Source organism: Zonotrichia leucophrys, chromosome 4 (assembly GCF_028769735.1).
Source record: "Zonotrichia leucophrys gambelii isolate GWCS_2022_RI chromosome 4, RI_Zleu_2.0, whole genome shotgun sequence".
Classification (NCBI taxonomy): domain Eukaryota; kingdom Metazoa; phylum Chordata; class Aves; order Passeriformes; family Passerellidae; genus Zonotrichia; species Zonotrichia leucophrys.
The window spans coordinates 39,670,684-39,687,701 of NC_088173.1; the positions used below are offsets into that span (position 1 = coordinate 39,670,684).

Genomic DNA, 17,018 nt, shown 5'->3' on the forward strand with positions numbered 1-17,018 from the left:
CCTTCCCCCAAATCTGTTGTAACTTGACACGAAAATTTTGAGCTATCTTGGTACAGACGTTTTTTCACTTAGTTGTCTAGCACAATGGGAATGAGATTTTGCTGAGAATTTTCTAGACAATAATACAGACTTCATATATATACAGACACATATGCCTGGGAATGCATGGAATAAAGTGAAAAGCAGTAATGCAAACGAGATCTTACAGCATTATACAATTTCCCTACAAAGTGCACTCAAGCACACTTATTTTCTTCCAGAAACACAGAAGGAACAACCAAGATAGGACCCTAAAGCTTCCATAAAACCCACTGTTCACTTTGGGAAGCAAACCACTGATTTTCAGATAGATCCAGAAGACGAAGAACCTCTAAATGTGACCCCAAGTGTTAGAATCACAGAATATCCTGAGCTGAAAGGAGCCCACAAGGATCCATGAGTCCAACTCCTGTTGTGCCATGTGTGAGAGGAAAAATCAGGTACAAATCTGGAGGCCCACAGGCAAGCAGATGAGTCACTGCTTTAACTGGAGAGACCAAGGGGAGGAAGCAAACAAAAAGCAACTACTGAAGCAGGGACAACTTGTACAGGGACTTAAAAGAAGAGCACAAAATTACTTTATCATGTAAGACACATTGCCAAAAGGACTCGACTCTTGCAGAGCAGAGGCCTTTCAAGGGTGATTTCTGCAGTAGTGTTTGGGATATGCTGAAGAGACCCAAAAGTCTGTCTAAATATGCAAAGAAAGCAAGACTGCAGCTGGTAAGGAAGAAAACAAAGGTCCTGGCTTCACATGGCAAAATAAATTTTAAAATCTGTTTCTGACAGCTGTGACCCAGAGGAGAAAGTGACAGAAAACTTGCTGTTGAGCCTGAGGAATCAGCAGTCTAATTACCAAAGCGAAGAAAATTTCCAAATTTCTTATCCTCCACTGGAAGAAGGAAGTTTTTACTGGACGAGTAGCTCCAATCCAATGATTTAATTCAGTGGAATGAAATAGAAGGCATAACTGAAACAATGTCATAGTCTGACATAGTGTTTACTAATTAATAAATAACACTTAAATCTGACAGGATTGGACAGCTTAAAGACAAGGAGTAAACATGCATGAAGTCTGATCTATGGAAATGTCACATTTTATTTGCCTTTAGTCAGACCCTGCAAAGAGCCAGGACCATCCATAAATACAATTCTTATTCTTGGTTTACATCTGGATACCAGAAAGGGAAGTACAACGCAGATAGAAGAAAGAGCTTCTGCTGCACATTTTAATAGTAATTGTGGACTATTTTCATTATGTTCACCTGGATGTGTTTTGGCTCGTTATTCTAGTTGGATTTAAACTCCTCATAAAACAGACTGCACCTAGGTAAATATTACTTTGGTTACTTATAGAACAATCTCAGAAATGTTTGCATTTTGCTTTGTTTGGAACAGATTCTAATAAATGATGCAGTGCAATGCTGCTGGAGCACAGGCCTGTAAAGCACAGAAACAATATATCTGAAGCAGTTTATCCAATTGCCTTGAGCAGGATCAACTGAACTTTGCCCAACTCAGTATGTTATTAATCTCCAGTAAGAGAATTCCACAATATCCCACCACTATCTAACCACTCAGTGCTCTCCCAACATCTCCAACGTTGCATCATTTTTGTCTGCAGTAAAGTTGATTTCTCCCTATCATTCCCCCAGTGGCCAAAAAGAACAACTTATCATTCCTGTCCTCTTTTACACCACTTTTTGAATTGAAAGACTAGTGTAATAACCTTCTTAAAGCCTCTCCCTTCTCCACTAACATGAAATGAGTTTTTTGACTCTTTGTTTCTTCTTTCTTTTCCTAAGCATGTTATTATCCTTGCTCTTCCCTGGATAGTCTCTAACCTGTACACACCTTTATTCAGATACACTATACCAAATTTCAGGAAGATTCAGTTTATATCTGAAGGGAACCTTTCTAAATTTGAAGACCTGATGTGAAAAAACAGAACAGGTTAAAAAGGGACCTGCAGGACATCCACACTGGACAGGTCCCCAGAAGACATGGGACACATCCTTCACAAAGGTACTACGGGTACTGCAATCCCACCAACAGCCACAGCAACATACGTGACAATTTTGCAAGGCTGCCCCATCCCCACCACCCTGCCCAGAAGTGCTGAAACCAGACACAATCATCAGGCCCACACTTGCCAGCTCTGACAAGAAACAGAGTGATTCCTTGGCATCACACAAGACTTTGCCTATTTTTGCAACAATTTCACCTCACTGACTTTAACTCATGATCATCACCCAATTGTTCTCTGCTTTCTTCCCTGCCATCCCCCAGCAGCTGCTCTCAGGTGTCCCATTTCCCCATGCCTCAACTTGCACTTCTCAACATCCTAGTCTGTACCAAAAATGCCATCACATTGGTTTCCAACACTGAAACTGAGGATGCTTTTGAGTTCTGATCCAAATTGTAGATTTACATATTTACTCCCTACTTTGTTATGCACGTAACCATTGCAATTACCACTGGATCCTCAACAGGACCCTTCTCCAGATGTCCTTTCAGTATAACAAGAAACCACTCTGGAAGAACACTATTCTGAGTAATTACATGCCCACTTCAAGAGAAATCTTAGATGTTTTAATGAAAAAACCATATTTTCTTCTGATTACACTTAGGCCTGCAGTCATTGAGCAGTGAAATGCAAACACCTGCAGGGAGGTGGCACCTCACACCAACGTTTGCACGCAGCAGCTGTCTCAGAAATCTTCAGGTGAAAGCCCAGATCAAATCTTATGTATACTGAGGTCTGACCCAAGGGTGAAGCTCAAGTTACCCAGCTGTCTATCATGTGGGACAGGGATGAGCACTGGGGAGTGTTTGGGTAAGAGACAGAGGAATTAATCCCTTTTTAAAGTTGAGTTTCAGGCTAAGCATTCATGAAGAGACAGCGGATAGAAGTGACAAAAGAAAGCCAAGATCCAAAGTGCATTTTACAGGAATATTTAGGTTGTCAGGGAAAATGTCTAACACATTTGCTTGTTTCTCAGCAATTCTCAAAGTGATAATTAAATGAAAAATAACAGTTTCATAGGGGTACTCCTCCCTGTGTGGGAACAACTTTCACCAAATGCCAATTAGTGGTTTCCTGTTAAAATCAAATCAAGCTGGTTCTGATAAAGCTTTTTAATGAGAAATGGCTAAAGTATGAAAGTTTCCCCCCATATATATTGCATATTAAATCCCAAAATCACATAACACAATCTCACATCTAACATTTTTGGTATATAAAACTCTCTCTTGTACTTCTTCATTAATTTCAAAAGAAATGTATTTACTAAATATTTAAATCATCCAATAAACAAAGCCTTAAAAAAAGCTTACAAAAGTAAATTATAATGTTGATGAAAGCCAATCTTAATCAGTCCTTTTCAGATGCTCCCAAAACTCATTTTTTACTGATTATTTATTCATTCTTCAAGCGTATGGCAAATTCAATAATTCTTGAGCTAAGAGTTGTCTACTAAATGCATCATTGGTTTTGATTATTCTATTTGACATCAAATAAAGACAAGCAGTAAAATGTCAACAACAAATGCAAAGATGAGATCACCTGCAACTCCAAGACATCTGTTGGAATGAAACATCAGCAGCTTGAACTGTGAGCATTGGTAATAATTTGATTAAAAAGAAAGTTAAGGATACTTTGGAGAACAGATTTTGACTGCACCAGACTGAGTACTCTTGGCCATGGTCACTGGGTTCTGCCTTATGCCAAGCAACAACATTCTTCCCAAGACACCCATTCCCATCCAGCCTTCTGCAAGGCCCTCCTCATCCAAGTCTTCCCTCTTGCTTTTATTTGGGTTGATACTCAATGTTCCATGTCTGTTACATGATTTATATGCCCTCCATCCTGACCACAACATGATAAGACCCTGACAGACACTTACCATGTATATAGCTTCATATTTACATTGGAGACAAAGGCTCTCCCAACAAGTGTTTCAGAGTCCTTCAAAACCAAACTGCCATAGCACCTCTCATTCTATATATTGAGTGCTCAGACTTCTACTCCATGCTAAAGAATGTGTCATTTTTGTTCTTGCTAGAACTTAGCTTTGTAAGTGCTGCCCTTCCCTCTGTGGTCTTTCTGGGTATGTCATTACCACATTCCCACTTGATTTCCCCCCCCCCCCAAGCAACAAAAATTGTGAGATCCTTTGTCTCCTCATCTGTATGACTTTCATATCCCCAGTTATTATCAACTCAGATTTCTGTCAAATGACCTTACTCCTAATAGATTGAATGTTGCTGGTCTGTCCCTCATCTTCTAGAAATTATCTCCCCCACTTCCCAGAACAGCAAAGCTACCTGTGAAATACGACCAGGCTGTTTATCTTCTGCAGCCATCTTGGCCATATTTTTCACCATCTAGTTCATGATTAGTCATTAAAAAAGAAAAAAGAGTATAGCCCTGTTAATCTCCGGCTTCAATAAATCACCCTGAACATTAGTGAAAACACTCTGTAGGTAATACCAACCATTCTCCAGGGTAATGGCAAATCTCTGCCATCACCCATTTGTATGATCTGGGAAAGCTGATGGCAGAGAACCACAAAAGCACACAAATCACCAGCCCCAGTGTTCATGAAGATGTGTACTGGGTGGTTTAGAAACACTCCATCCAGTGCCTTCACTTTGCCTCCCTCTTTGTTAAACACCAGCTTCCTGCTGCTGTGTACTCCTAAGGCTTAAATGTGCCCAATGTTCCCTTCATAACCTGCTGGGAAATGTTCTTTCTACTGCCATTGGACTCCAAGAGCTGCTTTTTGAGCCAGGTATGTCTGCCACACCCCACACTTACTTAAGCAAAACGCTGATACAAAAAATGGAAAGCCATGCAATTGGGAATTGCTGGGGAGAAAAAAGCAAGAAATAAGATCAATAACAAAACCCACAATTCAGCATTGTGAGCCCACCCTACTTTGGCCAAGGTTGCTGCAAGCATGGCAAGTTAAATCTTCATGCCCTGTTATTCAGGTGGAAATTCTCTGAAGCAATGCTCAGTGAAAAGGACAAGTTCCTCCTGCTCCTACAGCTTCTCTCATGATGGGGAAGTGAGTAATGGAAACACATCATCACAAACCACAGGAGCAGGTTTCTAAAGGGTTCTGGTGACAACCAGCAGCTCTGGAAAAAGAGGAACAGGAGACACAGGCAGGTTTTCACCGCAAAGACTACGCTTTTACTGTGAGGAAGAGTAAAAAGGATATGGACTTACAGCACTGTGGAAGGAAATTGTAATAATAATATCATTGTGGAAGTGATAATTTGGTGATTCAGGAAAAAACAAAACATCACCAGGAGCTGCACATAACAACTTTAGAGAAATGCTGAAAATCTTCCTCTTCGAAAACTGTGATCACCCATTTTGTGTTTTGAACCAAAGCAAGGCACTGCATATAGAATGTGAAGCTCTGGGGAAAGGGCAGGCTCTGAGCCTGCACAGGGAGTGCTGCACAGCCAAAATCACCCCCAGAGCCTGAGTGCACAGCAGCACTGCAGGACAGCAGGCAGGCTGGGACACACTCCCGGCAGGAGCCCAGCCTGGATACCACAGCTCCTTTGCAGGGCTGGCAACCAAGGGTGCTGTGCCTTGAGTGGCACAGTGGAGAGTCCAGAGGACAGAAGGGGAAGTCTGGAGCCCAGCAGCCCCATGCCAAAAGCCTGAAAGGCTGCTCCTGGAGGCAAGACAAATGTTGCTGGCAGCTGGGCTCTTGCAGAAGGGACAGCTGGAACCAGGAAAACATGAAAAAACAAAGCATGAACACGATTAGGAGTTTGATCAGGGACTGCTGGATGTGAGGTGTGGGCTCTTGAACCCCTACTGTGCATCTTCTCCACCTGCCTTTTCAAACAGAATAAAATCATTAGCAAAATGCCAAGGACACACTTGAATATTGCTTTTAACTGATGCCCGAGAGATTACTCTGACATTACCAGTCCTCTTCAAAATTCTGCATTTTTAACTGTCATTCACAAATAATTTCTTAATATTTGCTGCATGTGACTGTTCTCATAGTTATCTACAATATTCAAGAATCACAGAATCATTTAGGTGGGAAAAGACCTTTAAAATCATTGAGTCCAACCATTAACCCAACACTGCCAAGTTCACCAAACCATGTCCCTAAGCAGCAGATCTACATGGTTTCTGAAGGAAAACATCTTCCCTGGGAAGCCTCTTCCAATGCTTGACAGCCCTTTCAGTGGAGAAACTTTTCCTAACATCCAATCTAAACATTCCATTCATGAAGATTATGAAAGTTGGAAAGTTAGAGGGTCACACCACAAGCAGGGCAAGAGCACTACATGTGGACTTAGATGGACACAAAAGCAGGAAAAGTTAACTGCTGAACAAATTGGCTCCAAAACATCTTCAATGGCAGGTTTATAAGCAACAGGCAAATTATCTATTACTTATAATTATCTATTACTTATTTATTACTTACTTAAATATTATTTATTTGTTTGTTACTTATTACTTAAATAGTATTGTTTATTACTTAAAGGTCTTTTCCAGCCTGCTGGTGTTTTCAATGGTCTGTTGAAACAACTGCTAAAAACCCAGCTGAATGCTCAAGCTAAAAAATTATTGACTGGATTGCCTCAGAAGAAAATCCTACATAATAAATGCAAATAAAAATGCATTAAAGTTAATGGCATTTCAAAATACTTTGCAGTTAAAGTTTAAATGAAAAATAAAATTTAACCATATGTATACCTCAAATTGCTTGTGCCTTACACAAAGGGGTTTATTTTCCTTTAAAATTTATGAAATCACAGTTAGTAGAAAATTTTACAGAAAAATAAGAGGATACACTTTTGCTGTATTTATGTTTTTTCCAGGTTTTCAGATTTTTTTTCTTTCTTTTTTTCCTCAAAAAGATTGGAACAATGATAATATAAACCATATAAGCTCCAGTAACTGAAAATAACAGTGCAATTTAAAACCCTACTAGTAAGAGTTCTTAAGCAGAAAATAGAAAGCTGAGCAGAAAGCTGAACTACTATATCTTATTACTGGTCATCTTAATTAACCTATTTTTCAGATTATTGAAATATTTCAATGTATAAAAAATAAGGGTATCTGCCACTGAAGCCTACAAATCACACCCAGCATCTTGTGCACCAAGTGTCTTACATATGTAAATATATGTGGACCCAAGACTCGGATTTCACAGGCAGCCTCTGCAGACAGAATGATGAACTGTGCAATTTGCAAGGTGAAATCTATTTTATGTCCCTTCCAGATCCAAAGGGTCCCTCAGCAAGCTGCTCCTCACTGCTGTGGGATACCAATGCTGGGAAGTCTTGGCAGTGTTTCACAGGGAAGCTGAGGCAGGGAAGGATTCCAGCCCGCATGGTGCTGATCTTTCCACACATTATTGTCCCCTCTGCACATATGGCACATCCCATGGCAGAAGAGGAACCTTCTCTGAACGTGCAGAACAGGGAGGGATGCCTGGCCAATAGGTCCCATCCGAGGTGTGAGGATCAATCTGCCCAGGAAAGCAGGGTGGTGGTCACCCCAAGTGACACCACATGAAACATTCCCACTCTCCAGGGTCCAGCACATGGCAGTGACACCAGGAGGCTCTGTGGGACACATCCCAGGGGCTGCTGCCTTACAGGATGCACCTGGTGGTGGCACAAGACCCCATGCCAAGGTGTGGGACCACGGGGACAGACACAACTGAGGAACAGCAGCACGAGGCGGGAGCCAAAGGAAAACGTCTCGTGCGAAAGCAAGAGCCTGGCCAAATCCAATCACAGCACATGCTGGAAGAAACTTCCCAAATCCGTGAAGTCGTTCTGGTCCGTAATTAACTGAAAATTAATTAAAGAATCTTGAAAAGAGCATAAACCAAAAATGGGCCAGCATACCTTCATAGTGCAGTTGCTCACTCTGAATCTCTTCCAACAATTAAGCCTAGCATATGTCACTGGAGTTAAAAAAAAAGATAACAAAACAACAAACAAAATATGATTCCCAAAAAAGTTTTGGAGTCCTACTTGCCAAATGGGATATAGCTGTCTGCAGAGCACACACATACCTTCTAGAAATGAGAAGGATGATTTAATGTGATACTTGGCAACTTCAGCTTTGCAGAAATTACAGGTTGCAGATGCTTCTTATAAAATCAAAACAAAAATCGAGACAATAACATAATTAGGTAAATTATTTGCTGACTTGATGAATAATTTTCTAAAGATTATTAAAGGATGTAAGAGCTTAGAAAATGCTTCAATTTTTCAACAAACAAAACGAGGAGGTAAACAATAAAACTGCCAAATTATTTTGGCTGAGCATTCACAGAAAGGTGCATTTTGTATCACTGAATTACATGTATTTTTTACAAGGTGCCTCATCATGGCATGCTGCCACCAGCTAATTTTTTTTTTTTTTAATTTAGGAAAAAAAAATTAGCATGCTGGAAAGTAGAAGTTATGCCATCAAAACAAAACAGAAAGACTGACAGAGTACAAAAGCACTCTATTTTACTATTTGAAAAATACTGAGAAGGAATATTACCAAAAGAGAAAAAAAAACCCTAAGAAAAAAAAAGCAGTAGATTAATCAGAGATTGTGCAAAAACGTGCTGCAGGAAACATAGAACACTATTTCTGATTTCCAGTTTTCCATTATAGAGATTAGTATCTTCAGTAAGAGCAGGAAGACAATCTCAAACTGTGAAATTACAAAATTTGCTTCATAACCCCCCTGTTTCAGTAGGTGGGAGGAGCTGGGTGGAGGCAGCCTGGGGTCCTTCACTCCCATCTGTACATGGGGAGGAGGCAAAGGAGAGTCGAGTTCCTTTCCAGCCCATGGGAGACACGACCTTGTTCCCTAATGCAACATTTCTTCTGGATCCACTGGAGGTTTGGTGGTTTGTTTTTTTTTTTTTTTTTCTTTAAATGAGGGGATAAAACATCATAGTTATGCACAAGTAGAAAATAAATGCCCATGGTTTCAGCAACGTGCAGACTTTCCAACCCTGAGCTATGCTGATGACCATTTTGCATATCATCTTACTCTATTTCTCCCAAACCAAGCACATCAGCACCTCTGATACAATTTGGGATTTGTTTTTACATTTGCTTTTCTTTGTAGGGTGAGAGCTGAGCTTGGCACTACTCCACCAAGAGCACAGCACAGTGCAGTGTGTCACAGCTACAGAGAGTACTCTGCTGCAAAGAGAACTTTAAACTGAGTTGCATTTATAAATTAATTTTTCTCCAGTTCCTTACTGTTCATAATACCTAACAACATACTTGCCCATTTTGCCTGTAAGTCCAAGCTCGAAACAGTAAAAGCCCATTTTTACTGGAGTCATGTATATGCTTAGCAAAACAGACTGACTGCATGAAACTACAACCCACAATGAGTCTTCATAATATGACCTTACTCATTCTCTTTGAGCTAAATATGAAAAAAATGTTTAGTACCAAACCTTGGCATTTCATATGAAAGCACAATTTTCAAATATGAATTAATATATATTTTTGCCATTTCCACCTCAATTTTTTGTGATGATCTCCAACATATCAGAAATGCCCTGCAACAGCACACAGAAGATTCCAAAATTGAGATGCTGTGTTGCTCCTCTGTAGATGCCCAATGCAGAGCTCACCACTGGAGACAGATGGCCTAAGCAGAGAAAAATCCTTAAGCTCCCAGCATTTCCTGCCAGAGCTGGGCTGGCTCAAAGGCTGGAAGGTCCATCAGCAGGATTTGGGAGCCCTTGAGGCTCTCTAAACAGCAATGCTGCCTCTGGGCTGAGGGTGCTTTACCTGTCACTGGCAGCCCTCCCCTCTCCCTCCAGCCTGCCCTTCGAGGTCAAAGAGTCACAGACAAAGTTGGGGAAAGACCTCGAGTCCAACTGCTAACCCAGCACTGCCAAGTCCACCACTAAGCCTTGTCCCCAAGTGCCACATCTGCATGTTTTTTGAACACTTCCAGGGATGGTAATTCCACCCTGGCCAGCCCACTTCAGTGTCTGACCAACTTTTCAGTGAAGATATTTCTCCTAAATTCCAATCTAAACCTCACCTAAGGCCATTTTCTTTCCTCCTGCAGCTTGTTTCATGTGAGGAGAGACCAACTGGTCACCATCTTGCTACACTCTCCTTTCAGGCAGTTGTAGAGAGTGATTAGGCCTCCCCTGAGCCTCCTTTTCTAAGGAGCCAAACACCACAAGCTCCCTCAGCCACTCCTCATCAGACCTGTGCTTCAGACCCTTCATCACCTTCTCTTGACTCACTCCAGCACCTCAATGTCTTTCTTGTAGTGAGGGACTCAAAGCTGCAACAAACACAGGTCACAAACTATGATTTCCAGCAGCATACCAAGCTCCAACAAGAGAGGATTTTTCAATGCATTCCCCATTTATAGCATTCCCAGTCAGTATTAAAAAAAAAAACAAAAACAAAAAATAAAAGGTTAAAAAATGAATCAGTTTCCCTCCTGCCTTGCTTTTCTGCAGAGGACATCATGGGAACACATCCTTTGAAACCCACCTGGACATCACAGGGATGAACTCATGACATTGCAGATAAATGTCCCCTGCCGCTGTTTCCAAAGGTTCTCAAGCCCTGGGTTTGCTGGAGCTCCACTGGCACTGCACATCCAGGGGGTGCCAGCAGGATGCAGCAACATTCCCAGCACTGCAGAGAGCTGACCTCCCTGCTCCACAATGATTTCCAGCACTAGTTCTCTGGGATGAAGGAGCTAGCTGCTGCCATGGAGCTCCTGCTTCATCAAACAAAGGCATTTTGTTTCCCTTGCCAGGTTGAACAGTGCAGATCAAAACCAAGGGAAAGCTGTCACCTCCCCAGCGTGCCACAACCTGGCCCTGTTTTCCCTTGGGAAAAAGAAATAAGGGGCCTAGGGTGCAATGTAGTATCTCAAAATTGGGAAGGGGGTTGAAAGAGAGCCTAACAGGGCTACTCTCTCTGAAAAAGTAAGGTGTGGCTTGTTTGAGTATTTCTGCCAGGAGACAAGACAGAAAAAAGAAGTCTGGGAGGTAGGAAAAGGCAGCAGGCAGGAACCAGGATTTTGCACACAACCTATGAAAGACAAAGCAGCTCAGTCTGTAGAACTAAACTCAGCTGCCAGGAGAATAGGTCCAGGAGGACAAAAAGTGAATTTTGAGATAGGGAGGAATTAATGTGACCGTGTTGTAATTTTCTGTACAGTGAAAACACTCTAAGGGAAGGGTAACCCTGTACATCAGGGAAAGGACCTGCAGCAGTATCCCAATCCCTGTTCACAGACAACATCATAAACACAGGAATGGTGGAAAAAAGGCATTTGTAATAGCATTTGCTCAGATGATGGCTTGAGACAGGAAATCCATTGAAGCACAGAAATAAACACATAGCCATTACCAAAGCAGGATTAAAACAACAGAAAAAATCTCTTATAAATTTTATTATCACACTGTTTTCAGTATGCTTTTGACAATTAGTAAGAAAACGTTTTTCCTTGTTGTTGCTGGTATACGAACAATGCAGCAACATCATCAAAATTATTGCACATCCTTACAGTCACAGAAAATAATCAACAAAAATGCTGAATAAGCACCAAAGAAGTTGAGAGGTTTCACTATGTGTGAATTTGCTTTCACGATGGTGTAACACGTTTTCCAGTATTCAGGAGAATGCTCATCAAAAAAAAAACCCAACAAAACCCCAAAAAACTATGCAATAGTTGAAACCTTAACATTTTTAGCTTATGGTATGCTACTAAAATTACTGTCATCATAAAACACCCACTTTTCTTTTTTCTGTGCCATAAAAAAGGCACGTCCAAGCCCCAATTTAGAATGACAATAGAGTTTATCAGCTATTAAGCACTTCTTCAGGATAATCCCACCTTAAAACTTTTGAGATTATGCAGCTGCCAGAACTATAAAAAGGCTGCACATTTCCAATGTTTTCACCTAATCAAATTAAGAGACTGAACTATTAATATTCTGCTTACCTCCTAAATTCATTCCAGCTTGCAGACATTTCTGTAATCGACAGGCTGGGCAGTTCTTCCTCCGAATCTTATCAATTATACAGTCGTTCCTTCCCGCACACAGGTAATTGTGCTGGCCTGAATGAACCAAAAATACAATGCATTATTAGAGCCTGTATTTACATAATTCCAATTTGTTCTTCTCCGCTGTTTTGCACTCATTTTGAGATTCTTATTACTGAAGACACTTCAAATTCCATTCTTTACCCTTTCCAAATGATCTTGGTGAGTTGTCATGGGTGTTTATTATGAGCATCTCTTCTTTTTAATTTGGGAAGGAGTTTTGGTGTCACCCTCAAGAGAGATTGCATTACTTTTTATTTTTTTTTCCTAAACAGGACTGGAATATTTCTGCTAGTGAAAAAGCAAACAATTGGTTTAAGATTTTTCAGATCTTCTTCAGTGTGCTGTATCACAGAGCAGTCTAACAGCTCTAAGTTTGAGTACATTCTCATGCTCAAGAAGTTCAGGATATAAAGCAGAAATGAACAGCAGAGGTTAACTTTCCCCATATACTCTTCTCTCTTCAACCAGGCTTAAATCACAACTGTATCATTTAATTTCTGTAAAGCCCCACAGAAGCGCTCCTGAAGAGACAGCAGGTATTTAATGCAGAAGGGAACTACCCGGGAACCAGGGAAACAGGCTGGCATTTCAGAACTTGACTCAAAAGGCATTTTGCTCCATGGGAGGAAAACAGGGGGAACAAACCAATGCAATGTCTCACACACGGGCACTACCACACTCCCTTTTCCAAGTCTGGTGCTTGAATTTGATGTGGAAGAATAAAGGAAGCTGCGAGGGTTGGTGTAGCGTGACAGCAGAAGTGAGAGGAAATTGTTTTAGCTGCCTTGATCCAGAGGTGGCACACAGGAATTGGGGGGGGGGGGCAGAACATCTGAAAAAATGTGCAGAAACCCAAGAGATGTGCAAATAAAGCTGCAGCCAACGACCAAAGCAAACAGCAGCTGTAGGAGAGGAGGGGAGGCCCTGGAAGAAGTCAGGAGCAGAGCTGCACTGGAATGGGCAGGGGCTGACGTGCAGGGAGAGGGAATGAGGATGCAGATCCACAAGGGAACAGAGCTGATGAAGGACAAGAGGCATAAAATATGTCTGCCAAGCCATTTTCCACAATACTCATATGCTTCCTTGGGAAAGATAAAGAGAATATTGATGGGACACAGGAGACTTGGCTTCTGCTTTGGGATCTTTCAGGAATTTGCCTTAAAAGTTCAGCTAAGTCATTTCCTATCTCTGCACCTGTCTTCCTTTCAGCCTTACAATGTTATCTAGACAGTGAACTGAAACTTGGGATGTTTCTCATATCTCTTCTGAGCATCTCACACAAAGAAAAATGATCTCATTTGAGTGAGTGAAGTGCTACAGTAGTATCACAAAGGTATCACCATTTAGATAATGCTTTAGATGTTTAAAGAACAAGCAGATGGGCAAATAAAGGTTTTATTAAGAGACTTTACCTAGCACTGTGACACAGATGAAAGAGAAGAAAACTTCAAAATAATTGAAGAATAAGTAACATAAGGCATAAAATCAAGTTGTACAATATAGTGACAGCACCAGGATCTATCGGCTGGCCTTTAAGTAGGCCTGCTAAACAAGAAAAAGATAACATTCTCAGCTAATCACAAAATGAAAACCTGGGTATCACACAATGCTCATTTTGTGATGTGATCTATACAAAAACGGACACGAAAGAAAAGAGTCAACTTAATTCCTCTTTATATTTTTGCTCTGAACTGACTTGAGCACATCTCCTAAAGAACTACCACACAGACAGCATGAAAGTAACACAAAAGGAGAGAAAACAAAAGCATTTAAAATTATTATATACAGCATAAAGATGGTTTATATGTCCTTACAAATACTGGCATGTACTCCTTTCTCTGGAAGGAGAAGGGAAAAATGGTTATTTTCTGCCAGGAATGCAGGTGCACTTGCTCAGTACTCGTACAATGTCCTTTGTACATCAGATACTGCAATACCATTTTTAGGCTTCCACAGGCGGGTGCAGGCTATTAATAAGACAAGTCAGCTCCAACACTGCAAAATGAACCCCTCTGCAGAACTACCCTGAAGGCAGTTTGTGCTAAAAAAATGTATACCTAGTAAGTCAACATTTTTCACTACTGCTTTAAAAATCTAATGGGTTTAATACAAAAGTTCCCATTTATGCACTCCAGGATAATTACTTGGATTGCATTTTTAAATGTTGTCGTAATGTTTGATTCCAACACTGTCACAATGGGACTTCCTAAGAAATATTCCCACAACAGCAGAATATTCCATAAATCACCCTTCAAATTCTTTCAGTTGTCTGCAATTATTGCTCTGTGACCTATCTACTCTAGATCAAATACTTTCAGAAAACATAACTTAGTAAAGGTCCACCAATTTCTGAATCATGCACCTCTGAGTAGTAATGTATGGTACAAAAGCTATAACTAGCTTTTCTAGTAAGCAAGGCAAACAGCAAACAAAATCTTCACAATTTTTTAAATTTCTAGATACTCCTTAAAAACCACAGCCATCATAAAGTTTACATTAATGAAAGTGATTGAAAACCCTTTAAAAAAACAGAATAGATCAACATTCCAACAAATCTTCTATGCAGAGTACAGCTATAAAATAATGAACAGTTTTTTATTTAACATCTACGATGAAAAAAAAAAAGGCTTTAGTCTTCCATGCAATCAAATATGGTTCATTTCAAAGAAACCAATTTTGTGAAGTAAGTCAGCAAAGCAAAGACACCCATAACAAATCAGTACGTCCCATCTGTGCATCACTAAGGCCCCTCAACTTCAGGATCAAACCAAAATCTGACATATCTGAAACTGATGCAGTGCTCTCAGGACTTCCACGGCTCTTCAGGACCTCAATGGGGTGGAGGAGCCACCCTGAAGAGAGGCTTGATGTTTTTGTGCTGCGAGATCTCCAACTCTTTCAAGAGATTTATTGATCTGCCTTGTGCAGTTTGTGTTTAGCTTAATCCAGCTGTTCTTTTTATCCCGTTCAATCACCCACAAGTGGGCTGGAAAGTGACAGAGCAGATATTGAATTCTCATCTCCCATGTGCTAAATGCATTAAGATGAAAGTAATTTTTACTTATGCTATCATTAAGAGCACTTAAAGTAGTTAATTCCTGTTCCATCTGAAATACAAAGATACCAAAGACACGAGGAAAATTTTCCTGTTCTAAATAAATAAGGAATGGGTAACACACAGTTACACAGTAATAAGAAAGTGAGATCTTTTCTCTTAGAAGTAGAGATAGAGGAATATTGAAGTTTGCATTTTCCAGGTTATTGTGCCATCACATACCACAGAATGACACAACCAAATGTACACACAAAAAGATTTGAATGTTTCCTCTCACCTCCAAAGATTCTTTAATTCCCTGCTTTTACAGGCTTGCAAAAGAAAACAAAAGAAGTATTAATGAAATTCAGTCTTCCCTCTTACTGAGTTTTCCTGAATAAGCAAAATTCAGCAGTAAAGAAGGGGAGGAGAAAAAGCTGTTCTTATTTGGCCTAGGAATTATTGTCAAAATAACGCTACAGCAGAAGTTGTGCCTTTCCCCATTTCAAAACTCCACTACAGTGATTGAATCACCAGTCTCCAAAATTGACTTGCTAAGACGAACTTATGTATGTGTGCAAGAGCCCTGCTGCACTCCAAGGGCTGCCATGCTTCCCAACAGGTAAGGCTGCAAAAGGAACGAGAAGTAGATATTTCTTGTCAGTATTATTTCTGTTCCTGTCTAGGGCAAAATTAGAAAATCACAGAAATTTCTGAAACATTCCACATGTTTTATCTTCCTCCTAAAAAAAAAAAAAAAAGAAATTCCCTCCAGTTTTTTGAAGTCTAAGTCAGGAATTGCAAGTCATTAATGAGTATTCTACATTTTTGTTCTCTTATTAAAATAGCAACTACTATGATCAAATGTTAAATTTTGTAAGGAGAAAAGCGTAGTGCTGGAAGAGGACCCAGAGACTGCTTAATTCAAGCCCACTCATGGAAGCATGATAAGACTAGCTTAACCGTTCAGGCAGGTTTTAATTTTCTTTCTATTTGTATTAAAATCTCCTGAGGAAAGGTATTCTGCAACTTCCCTACAACCTACAAGCCCTGTGTGATTAGGCACCCCAAAGTTGTGTTCTTTCCCTTTACATTTCCCCCAAACTGGAATATTTTGCAACAGGAGAGATACTCATAGTCCCCCTATAAACATTCAGAGCAATAGATCACCACCTTCTCACAACAACCTCCTGCCTATCAAAAGATTTATGTTCCCCATCTCTTTGCTGGGCTAAACAAATCCAGTTCTCTCAATCTCTCCTCGCAGGTCATGTTTCCTGAATCTGTCGTCAATGCCTCCTATTCTCCTCCAGCCTCTTTCCTAAAACAGGGCACATTTTTCTTGCTGAGTTTCACCATCACTAAGGCCAATAAAATGGTTATTTCCTGCATCTTGCACACACAGCAGCCCTGCTAATGCAATCCTGGACCAGAGCTGGCTTTTGGCAATGGCATTAGGTTGTTGACTCACGCTCACTTGTGTGTCACTAACGACCAGCTCCTCTCCTGGGGCACTGCTGCCTTCCACATGTTCTTTCCTGCTTTTACCTGGGCAGGCAGCTCTCTTTATTCTCTCCTAGACCCACACACACACATTCACTGAGAGAGGCAAAGAAAAGTCCAAAATCCACTCGGGGTCTGACGTCTGATACAGGAATGTGTCTTGGGTCCCAAGACTGAGGAAGCCTGACAAAGAGACAGCAAAGTGAGAAACCAGGAGCAGCAGCTGAGGACCAAATGAAGCAGAAGCAGTTTGAAAAGCTCAGCTTTTAAGATAGTGTCTTACTGAGGCACATCAAAATGCATATAAAATGTCCCAATTTCCCTTCTTCCTCCACA

General features: G+C 40.7%; 1 protein-coding gene across 7 annotated transcripts in view; it reads right to left on the reverse strand.

Annotated features, from left to right (window-relative positions):
• Positions 1-17,018, reverse strand: part of NR3C2 (nuclear receptor subfamily 3 group C member 2) — a 188,421-nt gene that overhangs the window by 36,840 nt on the left and 134,563 nt on the right. For all 7 annotated transcript variants that reach the window (XM_064711241.1, XM_064711245.1, XM_064711242.1 and 4 more), the window contains one exon: positions 12,041-12,157. In XM_064711241.1, coding sequence (XP_064567311.1) covers positions 12,041-12,157 — 117 coding nt within the window. The remainder of the gene's footprint in view (positions 1-12,040; positions 12,158-17,018) is intronic.